This window comes from Nansenia antarctica (assembly GCF_963989245.1).
Source record: "Nansenia antarctica genome assembly, contig: SUPER_8_unloc_1, whole genome shotgun sequence".
NCBI classification, from domain to species: Eukaryota; Metazoa; Chordata; class Actinopteri; order Argentiniformes; family Microstomatidae; genus Nansenia; species Nansenia antarctica.
This window is the reverse complement of record NW_027663471.1, coordinates 822,554-840,386: the sequence shown is the minus strand read 5'-3', so window position 1 is coordinate 840,386 and position 17,833 is coordinate 822,554. Positions and strand designations below refer to the sequence as shown.

General features: G+C 48.2%; 1 protein-coding gene across 1 annotated transcript; it reads right to left on the bottom strand.

Moving 5' to 3' along the window:
• Positions 1 to 540: 540 nt before the first annotated feature.
• On the bottom strand, positions 541 to 12,527 carry LOC308164699 (RAD50-interacting protein 1-like). Its single transcript, XM_080550763.1, has 10 exons — positions 12,405 to 12,527; positions 11,804 to 11,914; positions 11,457 to 11,682; positions 11,026 to 11,163; positions 2,964 to 3,058; positions 2,697 to 2,801; positions 2,170 to 2,390; positions 1,465 to 1,645; positions 1,104 to 1,222; positions 541 to 839 (listed from the first exon to the last, which is right to left on the bottom strand). The coding sequence occupies exons 1-10, from the start codon at positions 12,474 to 12,476 to the stop codon at positions 617 to 619; spliced, it is 1,491 nt and encodes a 496-aa protein (XP_080406889.1). The 5' UTR covers positions 12,477 to 12,527; the 3' UTR covers positions 541 to 616.
• Positions 12,528 to 17,833: the final 5,306 nt, after the last annotated feature.

The window sequence follows — 17,833 nt, the reverse complement described above, 5'->3', positions numbered from 1 at the left end:
CACATCACACCGCTTAAAACAGCAGTGGTACGGTCTCCTAGCTCTGGTACTGGGCGGGAGGGAGGGAGGAGGGGAGGAGAGGATAAAGGAGGGAGTAGGGGAAGGAAGAGGTAAGAAGGGAGGGAGAGAGGTGGGAGGGAAGAGGTAAGAAGGGAGGGAGAGAGGTGGGAGGGAAGAGGTAAGAAGGGAGGGAGAGAGGTGGGAGGGAAGAGGTAAGAAGGGAGAGAGAGAGGTGGGAGGGAGGGAGAGAGGTAGGAGGGAGGGAGAGAGGTAAAGAGGGAGAGAGGTGGGAGGGAGGGAGAGAGGTAAGGAGGGAGGGAGGAGAAGTCCATTCCTCTGAAGAACCGTTCAATCCAGCACTTCGTCCTGTGTGTGTGTGTGTGTGTGTACCAGATCTCCATGGCAACACACAGACAGCCACGGGAGGGTCGGTCCACCAGGGAGAAACAGCTTGTTGACTCCAGACAGTCTCTAGTCCAGTCAGCAGGGCCTGTTCCCATTGGTCGTTGTGGTCCAGTGGTCCTACCTGGTCTGGTCCAATCGGGTGTGAGGGAGCTGTGGGCCTTCCTCTTCCTGGTCCCTGTGACCCCCTGTGACCCCTGACCTCTGACCCCGGTCACTGGCCGGGCCAGGAGGCGCGGAGGTTGAGCAGGATGAGGACGTCGCAGGGTGCGAGGCGGAACACCCCCAGCTCGTTGAGGGCCGCCACGGGGGAGGGCTGCTGCTGTCCCTGGGGGGTGTCCCCCTCCTCCTCCCCCCCCCCCCCCTGCCTCAGCACGTCACGCAGCAGCAGGGCGGAACCCACGTTCAGACAGAGCAGGATGCAGGCCTCCTTCACACTGGAGGGGAGGAGGGGAGAGAAAGAGAGATAAGGCCTTCTATACACTTGGGGGGGGGGCATGGTGATACACAGAGAGAGAGAGACAGAGAGAGAGAGAGAGAGACAGAGAGAGAGACAGACAGAGAGAGGCACAGAGAGAAAGAAAGAGACAGACAGAGAGAGGCACAGAGAGAAAGAGACAGAGAGAGAGAGACAGAGAAACAGAGAGAGAGAGAGACAGAGAGAGAGAGAGATAGAGAGAGAGAGACAGAAAGACACTCACTGTTTGAAGAAGTTCTCGGGTCTCTTGCAGTAGTGTCCAAACAGAGGGAACAGGTTCCTGGTCATGTCAAACTGCAGTTGGGCTGCCCCGCCCTCGTTGAAATGGTTGTACAGGATCACCTGAGACACACACACACACACACACACACACACACACACACAATTAATGAGGTGTGTCACAAGGTGCATCACGCTGACACTCCCAGACAGACATCTCACTTGCTCACTTAATCAAATGTATCGATTGTAAGTCGCTTTGGAATAAGGCGTCTGCTAAATGCCAAAAATGTCAATGTCAATGTAAAATGTAATCTCCAGACGCAGACCGACAGACAGTCAGACAGACAGACAGACAGTCTTACGTCCTGGTAGAGGTAGAGGTCCAGGCGGTCGGCCAGGCCCTGCCAGGCGGAGTGGAAGAGCGGCAGGCAGAGCAGCTCCTGCAGGCGGAGCAGGTGGTCCCTCAGGCAGAGCATCATGGGACACGCGGAGCTGGACAGAGACATGGTGGCCTGGTCGCTCTGGGAGGGCAGGGACAGCCATCTGAGGGGGGGCGGAGGGGGAGGGAATACAGAGGGTTTACATCAGGTAAAATTGTCTATATCAACAACGTTTGCAGGAAAAGTGCTATACAAATAAAAGTTATTATTATCATTATCAATCAAATGAATAAACCTAACCCTAACCCTAACCTAATATTCATAACCGTAACCACTACCAGTACCCCCCCTCCTCCCTCCCAGACAGAAATTGCCTGCGTTCGTAAATTCGCTGTGGAATCTGATCAGCGCTCATGGAATGCCTCTTGTCCAAACAAATGACTTGGTCCCGTTTATGACTTTGAACCCAGTGTGTGCTCCGGCGCTCTCAGAGCAAATGTACAAACGCACTCGTGTCCAACTCCTGTAAGTACTGCAGCAGTAGCCAACAGGATGAGCTTCTACAGAAAACATCTTGACCGACCCACCCACACCCACACCCACACCCACACCCACACCCACACCCACACCCACACCCACACCCACACCCACACCCACACCCACCCTCACACCCCTACCCCCCCCCACCTGTCCCTGCAGTAGGGCTGGCTCTTCTTCTTCACTTCTCTCATGACGGCGTCCAGTAGCCGCCCCACCATGTCGCCCCTCAGCCTCTCCAGCAGACCCAGCAGACCCTCGAACAGAGACCCCTCCAGGGAGGCCAGGCGGCCCACCTCCAGCACCCCCAGCCCCCCCAGCACCTCCTCCTCCCCCAGGGACACCGCAGCCTGCTGCAGCTGCAGGAAGAACTGGAGGGGTGGGGAGGGGGGAGAGGAGGGGAGGGGAGGGGGGAGAGGAGGGGTGGGGAGGGGGGGGAGAGGAAGGGAGAGGAGCATCAACACTGCTGCAACCTACTAATAAAAAAAGTAAACATTTTCTGAAAAGGAAATCAAAATAAATATTCTCTCGAATAAATAAAAGAAATAAATATCCATTAAGGTGCGTTTGAAAGGGAACTTAGAGACTTAGAGAGTGCATCAATTAAGGCCACGCAGTCTGGCCCTTTAACCCCTAACCCTGCATAGGGAGGCTGTGTCCCAATAAAGCGTTCTCACCACGTTGTCCCCCCAGTCCCCCAGCACGGTGCTGATGTAGTTGGCAGCATTCAGCACGGCGCCGTAGCGAGCGCCCAGCGGACAGCGAGACTCCTCCTTCATCACCTGTCAGAGGGGCAGGGGTCAGAGGGTTAGGGTTAGGGTTAGGGTCGGGGTCAGAGGATAGTACGGTTAGATAGAGGGTCTAGTAACCTAGGGTTAGAGGTCAGAGGGTTAGGGTCAGGGGTTAGGGTCAGAGTTAGGGTCAGAGTTAGGGTCAGGGGTCACCTGGGTCAGACGGATCCGGAAGTCGTCCACCAGTTCTCGCTGCAGCGCCAGGAAGCTCAGCTGGGCCCGCGGGGACGGGAGGGACCGGTACCTGTCTGGAGGGGGGGGGGGGGAGACAGGTAGGGAGAGAGAGAGGTAGAAAGAGAGAGAGAGAGGTAGAAAGAGAGAGAGAGAGGTAGAAAGAGAGAGAGAGAGAGGGACAGAGAGAGAGGTAGAGAGAGGGACAGAGAGAGAAAGGCAAAGCAAGTTTATTTGTATAGCACATTTCATACAACTATTGGGGCTTTTCCACTAGAGGGCTGACCCGGGTCAGCCCGGGCTGGCCTGCTTCTTTGGCGCTTTTCCATTTGTCGGCCTGGGTCGGGTCGGGTCGGGTCGGGTCGCTTCTTTAGCTACCCATCGATGGCAGGAACCTTTTTTGAGACCCGGAACCTTTTTGCCAGGCTGCGTGTGACGTGTGACGCTGCACACCGTTGATTGGTCAATGGAAATCGTCATCCCATGTTCATAGATTTCATCACTAACCGCCATTTTTAAATACCACAACAGATTTCGCTCTAGGAAAATGTCACTTACAGTTTCTGTAATAACGTATTAATAAAGATTTGAAAAAATATGATAACCATCGTATTATCTTAGTTTAATGTCATTTCAATGGCAAGGCAAGGCAAGTTTATTTGTATAGCACATTTCATACAACAGGGGCAATTCAAAGTGCTTTACATGCATTATTTAAAAATACAGCAAGAGGAGCATAATAAAAATAAAAATTACAATGAATAAAAGCAAATATAAGAAGTAAATAGATCAAACATTTAAAAAGACAATAGTTAATGGAAAAAAGACATTGATAGAAGTGTTTGTGTTTAATCATAACTGGTGCAAAACATGAAGGTTTTTAGCTTAGATTTAAATATTTTAAGGGTTTGGGCCTGTTTGATTTCTTCAGGGAGTTTGTTCCAGGAGCATGCAGCAGCGTGACTGAAAGCTGCTGCACCGTGTTTTGTTTTTACTCTTGGAATTATTAGCTGATTTGTCTCAGCTGACCTTAGGGACCTTGCGGGAATATAGGGTGGGAGGAGATCTGATATGTATTTTGGTCCAAGACCATTTTGTGATTTGTATGTAATTAGGAGGATTTTGAATTCAATTCTCTGAGAGACTGGTAGCCAGTGCAGGGATCTCAGGATTAGTGTAATGTGTTCACATTTCTTTGTTTTTGTTAGGACCCTAGCAGCGGCGTTTTGGATGAGCTGCAATTTACGAACAGCTCCTTTAGATAGGCTTGTTAGTAGACCATTACAATAATCAAGTCTACTCGAAACAAATGCATGGATGAGTTTTTCAAGGTCTTGCTTGGACATGAAACCTCTCATTCTTGGTATGTTTTTCAGGTGATAGTAGGCTGATTTAGTTATTGAGTTTATGTGGCTGTTGAAGTTTAGATCGGAGTCTAGAATTACACCAAGATTTCTGACCTGTTTTTTAGTGTGAAGAGAGAGAGAATCAAGTTTTGCACTGACTTTCGATCTTTTGTCAGGTGCACCGAATACAATTATCTCTGTTTTGTCCTTGTTTAGTTGGAGGAAGTTTTGTGTCATCCAGGCATTTATTTGCTCAATGCAATTACAGAGATTGTCAATGGGACGATAGTCGTTCGGTGAGAGGGCTATGTAGATTTGAGTGTCATCCGCATAGTTGTGGTAGGCAATTTTGTTCTTTTTTATGATGTGTCCCAATGGAAGCATGTAGAGATTGAATAGAAGGGGGCCAAGGATTGACCCTTGGGGAACCCCACATGTCATTTTAATTTGGTCAGATACAAAGTTGCCAATGGAGACATATTAGCTTCTGTCCTGTAGGTAGGATCTAAACCAGTTTAGGGAAGTGCCCGAAAGTCCTACCCAGGTACTGGTTGTTAAAATCCCTGAATATTTAGGGATTTTAACAACCAGTCCTATTAAGAATCCAGAATGTCATGGTCCACAGTGTCAAAGGCAGCACTAAGATCTAGTAGTATCAAAACTGAGATTTTCCCGGAGTCTGTGTTTACGCGAATGTCATTAAGGACCTTAATAAGGGCCGTTTCAGTGCTATGTAGGGGGCGAAAGCCTGATTGAAAGTCATCAAAGAGATCATTTAGGGTCAAATAATTGCTGTAATAAGTAATAAGTTGTTCGTGGGCAACCATTTCAATAATTTTTCCTGTACAGGGAAGGTTTGATATGGGTCTGTAGTTGTTTAGTACAAATGGGTCTAGGCCGTTCTTTTTTAGTAGAGGCTTAATAACTGCAGTTTTCAGGGCTTCAGGGAAGATTCCTGATGAAAGGGAGGTGTTAATTATTTGTATTAGTTCGCCTGCCATGCAGCTAAATATGTTTTTTAAAAAGCTTGTTGGCAGGACATCAAGGGCACAGGTGGATGGTTTAAGACGTGACATGATTTTATCTAGGGTCTTGTAATCAATGGTGTTAAATTGTGACATGGTTGTTATGTCCGCCCTATTTGGGGTTGTTAATGGGGACATGTTTTTCATGCCTGACACAGAAGACCTAATGCCTTGTCTAATGGTTTCTATTTTATTGTTAAAAAAGGATGCAAGCTCATTGCATTTACTAGTTGAGTGAAATTCCTGAGCAATGGGTGTTGGGGGATTTGTTAGTCTGTCAACAGTTCTGAAAAGGATGCGGGCATTATTGATGTTATTGTTTATGATCTTAGAGAAAAATGATTGCCTGGCACTTCTTATTTCTAAGTTATAGTTCTGAAGATTCTCCTTATAGATATCATAGTGGACTTGAAGGTTTGTTTTTCTCCATCTGCGCTCTGCTTTACGACATTCTCTTTTTTGGGTCTTTACGGATGGGGCAGTTCTCCAGTGAACTTTTTGCTTACCAGAGATGCATTTGGATCTAATGGGTGCAATATCATCAATGGTTTTTTGTGATTTGTAAGTTGAAATCGTGTAGAAGGTCATTTACAGGTCATTTACATTTGGAATAGAAGTTTGGGGGGGGGGGGCTAGGGAAAAGGCCTGTGTGAACAGTGCACTGGTCTTTTCATTGATATATCGTTTGGAAATAGTTTTAGACATAGTTTGAATAACAGGAAAGATAGATACGTCAAAGAATATGCAACAGTGGTCAGACAGGGCAATGTCAGTTACAACAACATTTGAAATATCTAGGCCTTTGGTGATGATAAGGTCCAGAGTGTGACCTCGATTATGATTAGGGAGGTTCACATGTTGTTGAAGTTCAAAAACATCTAACAGAACAGAGAGTTCTTTGGCTTTGTTGTCCTCTGAGTTATCTACATGAATATTGAAATCACCAGCAATGATCAGACCATTAAATTCAGTAGTAATGATGGAGAGAAGCTCTGTAAGTTCATTAAAGAAGCTAGTAGAGTATTGGGGTGGTCTGTATAAAATTATTTTTAAAAATCATTATAATAAGATATTCAAATGATAAAAATTCCCCGAAGGATTTCTGTTTGCAGTTAAAACTGTCTCGGAAGAAAGAGGCGATTCCACCACCTTTTTTGTGGGATCTAATGACATCTAAGGTTCTAAAATTGGGGGGTGCTGACTCAATAAGAATTGGTGTCTTGTTATCTTTATCTAACCAGGTCTCAGTGATAAATAAGAAATCTAGTTCATAGGAGCTAATCAAGTCGTTGATTAAGAGAGACTTATTAGCTAAGGATCTGGCATTGAAAAGTGCTAGCTTGAGTGGTTTTGTGTTTGGTCGCTGTGTGTGGCAGGGTATAGAAATTCAATTTGAGGGGTGTATAAAGCATTCAGACTTGCAATTAACTGTTCTGTTACTGATTTGAACAGGGATAGCAAGAGTTGAGAGTCCCAGCTTTATATCAGGAATGTCAATGGTATCAACTCTATGGAAGCAGGGACTGTTAGAGCATCAACTGATTATGGGTGTCATCCGGGGGAGGGGGATGGGTGTTGTAGATAGCATCCTGTGGCGTCGGGGTGGGGCGATGGGTATTGTTGATGAGGCTGGCATTGTTGATGAGGCTGGCGTCGCAGGGAGTGTGGGGCCAGGTGTTGTAGAATGGAGAGATGGAGCAGCTTTCGGGTGAGCTCTACTCCTGTCTTCACCATTTTCTCTAACCTAGCTGAGAAAGGCAGGAACGGCGTGAGTTGGAGGAAGGAGAGCTCAGTGGACTCAGTGGATGAGTGTCTCTGGGAGTTTGGGGTAGAGTGGTTTGGGGGCAGGGAGGGAGGGTGGGGGGAGAGAAAAGGGGCTGGACCGTCGCCTTAGTGGGGGTTCAACGAGTTGGCTAATGATTCGTTTTGCCCTGTCGACTGTGGAGCGCAGTTTCGGCAATTGCGATGGGGAGATTGATAAGTCATCTGCAGCACGCACTTCAGCCAGCTGTGATGAGTTTGGAGGGCCCTTTACTGTAGGCTGTGATGAGTCGCAGGACTGTGGGGAGAGTTTATCCACTGTGAGCAGTTCAGCTGCCTGTGCTGAGTCTGAAGAATCCTGCGCTGTAGGCCTTTCAGTTGGTTTAAGAGCATCGAGGGAAGGGGGAGCAGAGTTTATGAGGTTGAAGAGTATGTTGTTCATTAAATGGTATTCTCCCGATCTGTTTAAGTGGAGGCCATCTCTTTTGAATAGGTCTCTCTGCCTCCAGAATATGTTCCAGTGGTCAATGAATTTCAGCCTTTTAAGTTAACAGTACGTGTTAAGGCTTAGGAGCCGGCTGAATTCCAGGTTACCTCTGTCAACAGTGGGTAGCGGTCCACAGATGAATGTCTCAATCTTAAGCTTGTCAAGTCTATTGAAAAGTTCCATGAAATCACGTCTCAAGTCTACTGAGCCCATTTTACGTGAATCGGTTTGTCCACCGTAATACAAGACGCTTTGTGTCTGGTTTTTAGACAGTGTTTCTTCCAAATCTTTTGTTATTTCTGAGACCGTTAGGTTAGGAAGACAGTGGATATGTAATTTTTTACCTCTTACGTTTCTGATCGCCGAGTCTCCAATCAACAAAGTATCTTTTGGAGGTGAAGTCTGTTTCATCCGCTGCATGTCACACAGAGAAGTAGAAGAAGGAGGGGGTGACCTTGAACTCGTGTCTGCGGGCCGGGGAGTCACCGGGGGGGGGCCGGGGAGTCACGTGATTCCCAGGCCTGGGAAATCTTGGCGTGACTCTGATGTTCTTATCTCGGGCCTTGGGAGTCATGCCAGCTCGCTGCTCTGCGGGCCGGTGTCTCAGACTCCTATCTCGGCTCTGTTTAGTCATGCAAGCCCATGGCTCGGGCCTACCTGTTGCTAATGATGCTAACGAGGACTTCAGTTGGCTGCTTTTCAGTAGTTTCGGGGGATATTTCATCTGTCCAGTGAATTTTGCAGCTGTCACCTGCCTCGTTAGCTTTGGGAAGTGTGAATTTTGAGGCTTGCGTGGGTGGAGAACCATTAGCGTAGCGATTCTCGAGTGCGGAGAGTCGCCCCTGGAGAGTATATTCCAATAAGTCTACTCTCTTTGAAAGATCCACACAACCTTGACAGATAGCAGGCATCGTAGAAATAAAAGCTATATAAAAAAAGTGTTAAAACTATAAAAAAAAGAAGCAAGAAAAAAGCAGGAAAGCAGTGGTATGAGAGGAGCGAGGGAGAAACACGTCTAATCTACTCAGAAGCAGGAAGCATCATAGAACTTTTATTTACAACAAGCATAACCAAAAAATCGCTATTATGGCGATGTGCTGTGCCTATGCTGTCCCTCAGTCCAGAGCTTCATCATCCCCCTTCTAAAACTGCCATCTCCCCTTTCCATCCCCCTTTCCATCCCTGCTATTTTATCAATGAACATTGTATTACTGTTATTTCAACATTTAAGTCTCTTTCACACATAGTTCCCTGTAACTTCAATGGAATCCCAAGCTGTGCCGTCCAGCCATTTTCGCCGTTCACTCATGAGTCAAATGCCGGTAGATTCGCGTCTTGTCGGCGTTTCCCTGGTTGCGAGATCTAAACTACTAGAACTGAAATCGGCAGGTAACAGGCACGTAACATCCATATGCTGTATATATGAATACATATATTTGACTACCAGCAAGACACCGGAGCACTCTATAAACGCAGAGATTGGAGCCCCGCGTCAGTCAGCCTTTTCGTAGAAATACATCGCTTCCCAATCCCTGGTTGCGAGATCTAAACTACAAATCTACTAGAACTGAAAGCGGCAAGTAGGCTAACAGGCACGTAACATCCATATGCTGTATAAATAAATATATTTGACTACCAGCAAGACAGCGCTGCACTCGTATCTATCAGCCTGTCTGTATGTCATAATGATGTCGTGGAATGGTCATTGAATGCCGATGCTGAGATACTGTGCTGATGGACCATTCGCTGACTGTCTTATTAAATCAAGTACAGAGATTCCGACCCGTGTTGAACATCCTATTTCCTTGTCAAATCGTGTATGCTGTGCACCTAATCTATCCTGAGAAGACACAACGCATTTAAGATCACAATCCTCAATAGATTGATTCCATCGTTTTACCAACAAGAAGATTCTACAATCTATCAGCCTTTCTGTAGAAATACATCGCTCCCTGTATAACGTTATATATCTAACGTTACATGCATTAAGGCTGATCTGTGCATGATGGTGCTGCATTTTGACATAATTCTTATCGCATTTCCCCCCGTTGTGCTGTGCTGTGCCGTTCCATAGTCCAGAGCTTCATCATCCCCCTTCTAAAACTGCCATCACCCCTTTCCATCCCTGGCATCATTTTATCAATGAACGTGGTATTATACATATTTACATATTACATATTTGTTGTTATTTGTGTCCGGTTGCTGGAGGAACCAGGACGCCGGCTACACTGCACAGTTTAGCCCGAAATAGAGAGAGTGCTTTACACCCCGAGAAGTTATGCTTTTAACCGTAAACTCAATGAACCGGGAGTTCACCCGCTGCTGCTCGCAGCACCGCGCCAGCTGATTGAAACTCCCTTTGACAGCGGGGGGAGAGAAAAGTTTTAACAGGGAATTCGCTCCGCGCTGTGTCGACCGTGATAGCAGTGTCGTATCGACACCATTCAAATGGTTTTGGATTCCCTGTCCTCTCCCCTATCCGGACACGTTTGAGTTGTTATCCTAACCCACGGTAAACCGAAGTTATTAACCCGCAAAGGGTGCCTCCGGGCACCGTGTTTGTCCGTAAATAACACGGCACACAATGATACTACAGTTCATAAAGCAGACAAGTGAAGGCAGTGGTTTTAAGGGTTCAAAAAACATGACTTTATTATGTGTACATAGCTTCCTCTCTCTCTTTCTCTTTCTCTCCCAAAAAAATCACGGTTAATAATATACCACATGCCGAGGAAAAAGTATACATAGCTTCAAGTTCCTCCATGTTGCTATTGTTGTGGCTGTGTTGTGTCTCGTGAAAATATACGTCACCACCATGGCGCGCTTTTATGACGCGTAACTCCGCCTACTATCGCCTACTCCTCCTACTCGTTCCTGGTCTGTTGTGTATAGTGGAAAACCAGAACTGTTCAAAAGCGTGCCGAAGCGAGCCGACCCGACCCGAGCCGGGCCGATAGTGGAAAAGCGCCATATGTAGATTTGTGTGTCATCCATGTCAGCATGTCATAGTTGTGGTAGGCAATTTTGTTCTTTTTTATGATGTGTCCCAATGGAAGCATGTAGACATGAATAGAAGGGGGCCAAGGATTGATCCTTGGGGAACCTCACATGATTTTAATTTGTCGGACACAAAGTTGCCAATGGAGACATAGTAGTAGCTTCTGTCCTGTAGGTAGGATCTAAACCAGTTTAGGGCAGTGCCCGAAAAGAGTCAGAAAAGAAAGAGAGAGAGAGAGAGGTAGAGAGAGAGAAACAGGCGGAGAGAGACAGAGAGAGAGAGAGAGAGAGACAGAGACGGAGAGACAGAGACACAAGTCGGTGTGTGTGTTCCTACCAGTGATGACCAGTAACAGAGAGAGAGAGAGAGAGAGAGACAGACAGGTGTGTGTGTGTGTGTGTGTGTGTGTGTGTGTGTGTGTTCCTACCAGTGATGACCAGCAGGAGGGTCATGAAGGTCTCAGCACAGTCAGGAGCCTTCAGTTCGTCCATGTCGCTGATGTCTCTGTACTGGGAGCTCCACGCACCCTCAGACGACAGCATCGCATCCACCTTCTCCACCGCCACTACACACACACACACACACAGACACCCAGACACCCAGTTACAACCACACACACACACACACACAACCCCAAAAATATATCTTTCTTCTTTTAGCACGACGACTGCCAATGGCCCCGGGCCTGAGCTAGATTACTCTTCCTGCTACGACGTCGGCTAAATGCCAAAAATGTAAATGTAAACCAGACACACACACACACACACACACACACAGTCTCTTCCTCTGGCAAGCACACACACACACACACACACACACACACATACATACATACACACACAGACACGCTCCACTCACTCTTCCTCTCCACAGTGAGCCACTTCAGCAGCACGGCCTCGTCCAGCAGGATGTGCAGCGCCCCCTGCAGGGTGGGGGGGTAGGCGTGCGTGCTGCGCAGCTCCCGCTCGAACTGCAGCACCTCGTCCACCAGGTGGCAGAAGAGGGCGTCGTCGTAGAGCAGCCGCGGGGTGTCGGACGCCAGCTTCTCCGTGGCCAGGGTGAGCAGGCCGCGGCACAGCTCCACCTGGTGGTGGGGGGGAGTAACTGCATGAGATGTCTGGATTCTAGAACCATCTATTCTAACAGAACCACCTATTCTAGAACCATCTATTCTAGAACCACCTATCCTAGAGCCGTCCTCTGACCTTGGCGTTGACGTTGGCGCCAGCCCGGTCCAGGATGGGCTGGATCTTCTCCTCCATGAAGGCAGAGCTGTTACCCATCCACATGAGGACCTGGGTCAGGTACCACTCTGGCTGCACACACACACACACACACACACACACACACACACACACACACACACGGTCAGAACAGACAGACAGACAGACAGACAGACAGACAGACAGACAGACACACACACACACACACACACACACACACACGGTCAGAACAGACAGACACACACACACACACACACACACACATAACATTTAGGAGTGTGTGTGAGTGTCCTTTCTGACCTTGTATGACTGAGTAAGTGAGTGTGTGTGTGTGTGTGTGTGTGTGTGTGTGTGTGTCTGTCTGTTCTGACCTTGTGTGAGAGTGTGTGTGTCTGTGTGTATGTGTGTGTGTGTGTGTGTGTGTGTGTGTCTGTCTGTCTGTTCTGACCTTGTGTGAGAGTGTGTGTGTCTGTGTGTATGTGTGTGTGTGTGTGTGTGTGTGTGTGTCGGGGTGTGTGTGTGTGTGTGTGTGTGTGTGTGTGTGTGTGTCGGTGTGTGTGTGTGTGTGTCTGTGTGTGTGTACCTTGTTCAGAGAGTTGGTCTGCCGGTTGCCAGTGAAGTGGTAGCGGAACCTCTTGCTGAGGGGGAGGAGCATGATCTGGATGGGCAGCGAGAGGGGCGGAGTGAGCCGCTCGCCCAGGCGCGAGGGCGCCTCCTTCTCCGATATGAGGTCATCACTGAGAGACGGTCGTCAAGGAAACAGACCCGGTTTCTGTCTCAGTCAAATGTCACGTGACATCATCACATAGGTCATAGGTCAGAGTTCGTACAAACAACGTCCTCCCTAACAGAACTGTAACAAACGATATGTACATATTGTACACAGACACTATTATGTACATAGATACTTGGGCCTGGTTTCTGAAACATAAGTAAGCAGCCTTGAGAAGCGATGGTTCTGGAGCCTAACGGCCCTTTAGGGGGAGGAGCCTATCGCCAGTTTCCGTAGCGTGAGGCGGCTTGATGTACAAGTACACCCCCTGGACATGACGCTGGTATGTCGCAGGGTCTTACCCCCCCAATCCAACCCTTAATGCTGAGTGCCAAGCAGGGAGGCATCAGGTACCATGTTTATAGTCTTTGGTGGTACGACTCGGCCGGGGATCGAACTCACAACCTCCCGATCTCAGGGCAGAGGGACACTCTAACCACAAGGCCGCTGAGCTGGTACTGGTGGTTGGGTGGCTGTTTCTGGAACATAGATTAAAATAGATTTAAATGCATTTGTTTCCATGGAGATAATATGTTGAAAATGTACAGAACAAGGCTTGGTCTGTGTCCAGTGTCTGAAAACGTTTAATCTGGTTTCCCGTATACGACTCAAAAGCAGCCCGACGGGTCCAGATTAAAAGTGTTTAAATATTCACACAACAGATCTGAGCCGAGCTGAGAGCTTACCAGGTTTCTTCTGTCAATAACAAAAATGTAAATGTGAAATGAAAGGCTACATAGACAGCATGGTCCAGGTCGGCCCTGTCATGTGTAACCCCCCCCTCCCAGTACTTGTGTGTGTGTGTGTGTGTGCGTGTGTCTACGTGGAGGATACGAGGTCTGCAGGGACAGCAGCTGTGTGTGTGTGTGTGTGTGTGTGTGTGTGTGTGTGTGTGTGTGTGGAGGATACGAGGTCTGCAGTGACAGCAGTTGTGTGTGTGTGTGTGTGTAGGATACGAGGTCTTCAGTGACAGCAGCTGTGTGTGTGTGTGTGTGCGTGTGTGTGTGTGTGTGTGTGTGTGTGTGTGTAGGATACGAGGTCTGCAGTGACAGCAGCTGTGTGTGTGTGTGTGTGTGTGTGTGTGTGTGTGTGTGTGTGTGTCTGATTCAGTACAAAACATCTTACCATCTAGCGCAGCTATGTACAAGCATGCCGGAGTGTTACCAGAGTGGTTTGGTTTTGCCAATGATGTTTTTGCCAACATCCCAAATACACCTGATGTTGTCTTTGTTGACACCAGCCACAAGGAGGTGCTGATTGTAGAAGTAGGCTGCCCCTTTGACCTGTACATGGACCAGACTTTCCAGGACAAGTATATCAAATACCAACCACTGCTTGGTACGATAACCAGCTTTGGATACAAGTGCAAATTCAGCATACTTGTATTTGGAAGTCTGGGCCATGTATATAAATGCACCATGAGGGGTCTGAGAATTGCTGCAATGTCTAAAAGAAAGGCCAAACAGGTTGCCAAATTTTGCTCTGTCTCAGCTATTATTGGCAGCTTGGCCGTGTGGAGAAGGAGGTGTTATGTGTACCCTTAAGTGTTCAGTGCTGCTTAGCCCCGAAATATTTGATTCCCTGTTTGTATAATATAATTTGTGGAACCAAATAAAGTATTCAAATGTGTGGGGGGGGAGGATACGAGGTCTGCAGTGACAGCAGCTGTGTGTGTGTGTGTGTGTGTGTGTGTGTGTGTGTGTGTGTGTGTGTGTGTGTGTGTGTGTGTGTGTGTGTGTGTGTGTGTGTGTGTGTGTGTGTGGAGGATACGAGGTCTGCAGGGACAGCAGTTGGGCCACCAGTAGGTCCAGTTGGCTGCTGAGCTCCTGGGCGTTGGGGGGGGGGGACAGCGTCTGCAGGGGGGGGGAGATGAAGGGCCACTGGAGCTGAGTGAGGACCTTCTCAAAGTCACTGTGGAGGAGAGGAGGAGAGAAGGAGAGGAGGAGAGCAGGAGAGGAGGAGAGGAGGAGGAGAGGAGGGGAGGAGAGGAGGGAGAGGAGAGGAGGAGGAGGAGAGAAGGAGAGGAGGAGAGCAGGAGAGGAGGAGGAGGAGAGGAGGAGAGGAGGAGGAGAGGAGGGGAGGAGAGGAGGAGAGCAGGAGAGGAGGAGGAGGAGAGAAGGAGAGGAGGAGAGCAGGAGAGGAGGAGGAGGAGAGGAGGAGAGGAGGAGGAGAGGAGGAGAGGAGGAGAGGAGGAGGAGGAGAGGAGGAGAGGAAGAGGAGAGGAGGAGAGGAGGAGAGGAGGGGAGGAGAGGAGGAGAGGAGGGAGAGGAGAGGAGGAGAGAAGGAGGAGAGGAGAGGAGAGGAGGAGGAGAGGAGGAGGAGAGGAGGAGAGGAGGAGAAGAGGGGAGGAGAGGAGGGAGAGGAGAGGAGGAGAGAAGGAGGAGAGGAGAGGAGAGGAGGAGAGGAGAGGAGAGGAGGAGGAGAGGAGGAGAAGAGGAGAGGAGGAGGAGAGGAGAGGAGGAGAGGAGGAGAGAAGGAGAGGAGGAGAGGAGGAGGAGAGGAGGAGAGGAGGAGGAGAGGAGAGGAGGAGAGGAGAGGAGGAGGAGAAGAGGAGAGGAGAGGAGAGGAGGAGGAGGAGAAGGAGAGGAGGAGGAGGAGAGGAGAGGAAAGGAGAGGAGAGGAGAGGAGAGGAGGAGAGCAGGAGAAGAGGAGAGGAGGAGAGAAGGAGAGGAGGAGGTGGAGAGGAGAGGAGAGGAGGAGGAGGAGGAGAGGAGGAGAGGAGGAGAGGAGGAGGAGGAGAGGAGACAGGAGGGTTAAAACATGACTACAAGGGGGGTGTTCCATCAATGTTGCTAAAGGAAAATCCAGAACCGCTGCACTCCTAGTTAACACACCTGATCAACTAATCACCTGCTGTGACGATCCACACTTGAACCAATAGTGGGCGCTATACATCTGTTGTCATGTTGACCGTATCTCTTGGTTCCAGATGGGCACAGGTGGGGGTGATCATCCTAATTGTCCCAGGAACCATAAGAGTGGGTCAAATTGATGGACTCGCTCTCTTCCTTGTCGACCAGCAGCCGTTTTTGGTTGTCGTTACTATTTTCTTTATCATTATTTCAATTCTACATTATTTACGTTAATAAATCTCCTATTATTGTTATCCATGTGTCGTCTCCCTTTTTGTCACCTTGTCAAGAGCCAGGCAAGCGTAACACCTGCTCATTTTAAATATTGTGTCAGAAGCCCCCCCCCGGCCCCCCCAACGACACACACACACTCCAAACTCTCCTCCCCCTCCCCACACACACACCAACCACACACACTCCAAACTCTCCTCCCCCTCCACATACACACACCAACCACACACACTCCAAACTCTCCTCCCCCTCCCCACACACACACCAACCACACACACTCCAAACTCTCCTCCCCCTCCCCACACACACACCAACCACACACACTCAACACTAGGGTTGGGTACCGAAAATCGGTACCGGTAGGTACCGGTTACTTTACATTCGGTATCTACCGTACCGAATTGCAAAGGAGATTTCGGTACCTAATTTCGGTACTTTTCTATCTCGCCCCCTGGTGTCCGGTGTCATGCAACAGTCAACTGGTGACTCGTGACGTGACATCGCCTGTTAAATTTCCACTCAGTGCGTGTCGTGGTAGTGAGCTGAGCAGTTGTGTTACGAGTTAAGAAGAGTGAGTGAAAGCATATATACTAAATTATTATATTATCTGAATTGTATTATTGTTATTATTATTATTATTATTATTATTATTATTATTATCATCATCATATTATCGAATTTCGCTAGCTAGCCTAGCTACGAGGTCACCGAGAATGCCGAAGGCCCTAATGAAGCGTTCTAAAGTGAGGCTGCATTTCACCCGACTCGACGAAAACAATGCGAAGTGCTCAAAATGCTTAAAATCATTCGCGTGTAAAGCAGGGAACACATCTAACTTGATGAAACACCTGGCAACGCACGGGATACATTTAAGGGTAGAAGGGTGCACCGTGTTTGACAGCTTGCGCAACCCTTCGGCAAGCACCTCAAGCAGTCCCGGAGAGGGGGAGGGGGAGACCGCCATTCCCATTGAGGATGATGACAGCAGCATTTCCTCAGGTTAGTAATGTTTCCGTTTATTTCCGTTTATTTATTTAAAGAGGGGGACAGTGGACATTAATCAACAAGTCTGTTTCTAATCTTTCTATCAATGTAAATGCACTAGAGCAGGGGTGCCCAATACGTCGATCGCGATCGACCGGTCGATCGCAAAGGTAGTATGGGTAGATCGCATGGCATTGAACAAAACCCAAAAAAAAACGGAAAAAAAAAAAACGGAAAAAAAAAAACGGAAAAAAAACGGAAAAAAAACCGAAAACGACAAAAAAGTTCGCCTATCATCCATCCTCACTATGGCTTTTGCCACTTGATTGACGTACAGGTAAGCCAGTCTGAGATCTGATCTTTTCACCTACACCTAACACACGGTTCACCACGCATGCGCAGTCAACAGCACCAACTACAAAATACAAAATACCGGCGGGACTAATTACCTAGTTAGCCTTCCAATTTCTACTATTTACTATATAATACTAAATAAAGGCTATACAAATGAGTGGGGAAGCTGGACCAAGTAAGAAACCAATAACGTATAACTTCCATCCAGAATGGGAGGAGGACTTTTTTACACGATGTGATATTGGAAATGCGTCTGTCTGATCAGCAAATCTACGATGGCTATTTCGAAGAAGGGAAATGTGGCAAAAGAGCGAAAACGTACGGCTGCAACGATAGCTTCTTATCGCGTCAGTCACGTTCTTGTTAAACACAAGAAGTCATTCAAAGACGGCGAAATTGTGAAAAAAGTTTCTCGAGGCTGCAGATTGCCTTTTCGATGACAGATCCACAGTGGCTGATGACACCTTGCAACCAGCTCCTACAGCCCTGACTATTAGAAACTAGCTGCCTCCTCCCAGTGCCAGGTCTCCCACTAAGGTAGAGAAATGCATTTATTTCCTCCTTTCAAACTACCTGTTTTGTATCTGGTTTACTTTTCTGTTTGTTGGATCAGTAGTTGGCTATGGTACTGCAGACTGGCTGTCAGTGTGTGAGTGAGAGAAAGTGTGTGTGTGTGTGTGTGTGTGTGTGTGTGTGTGTGTGTGTGTGTGTGTGTGTGTGTGTGTGTGTGTGTGTGTGTGTGTGTGTGTAAGAGAGTGAGAGAGAGAGAGAGGGAGAGAGAGAGGGAGGGTTTGTGCTATGGCTCCCTATGCAGACTGG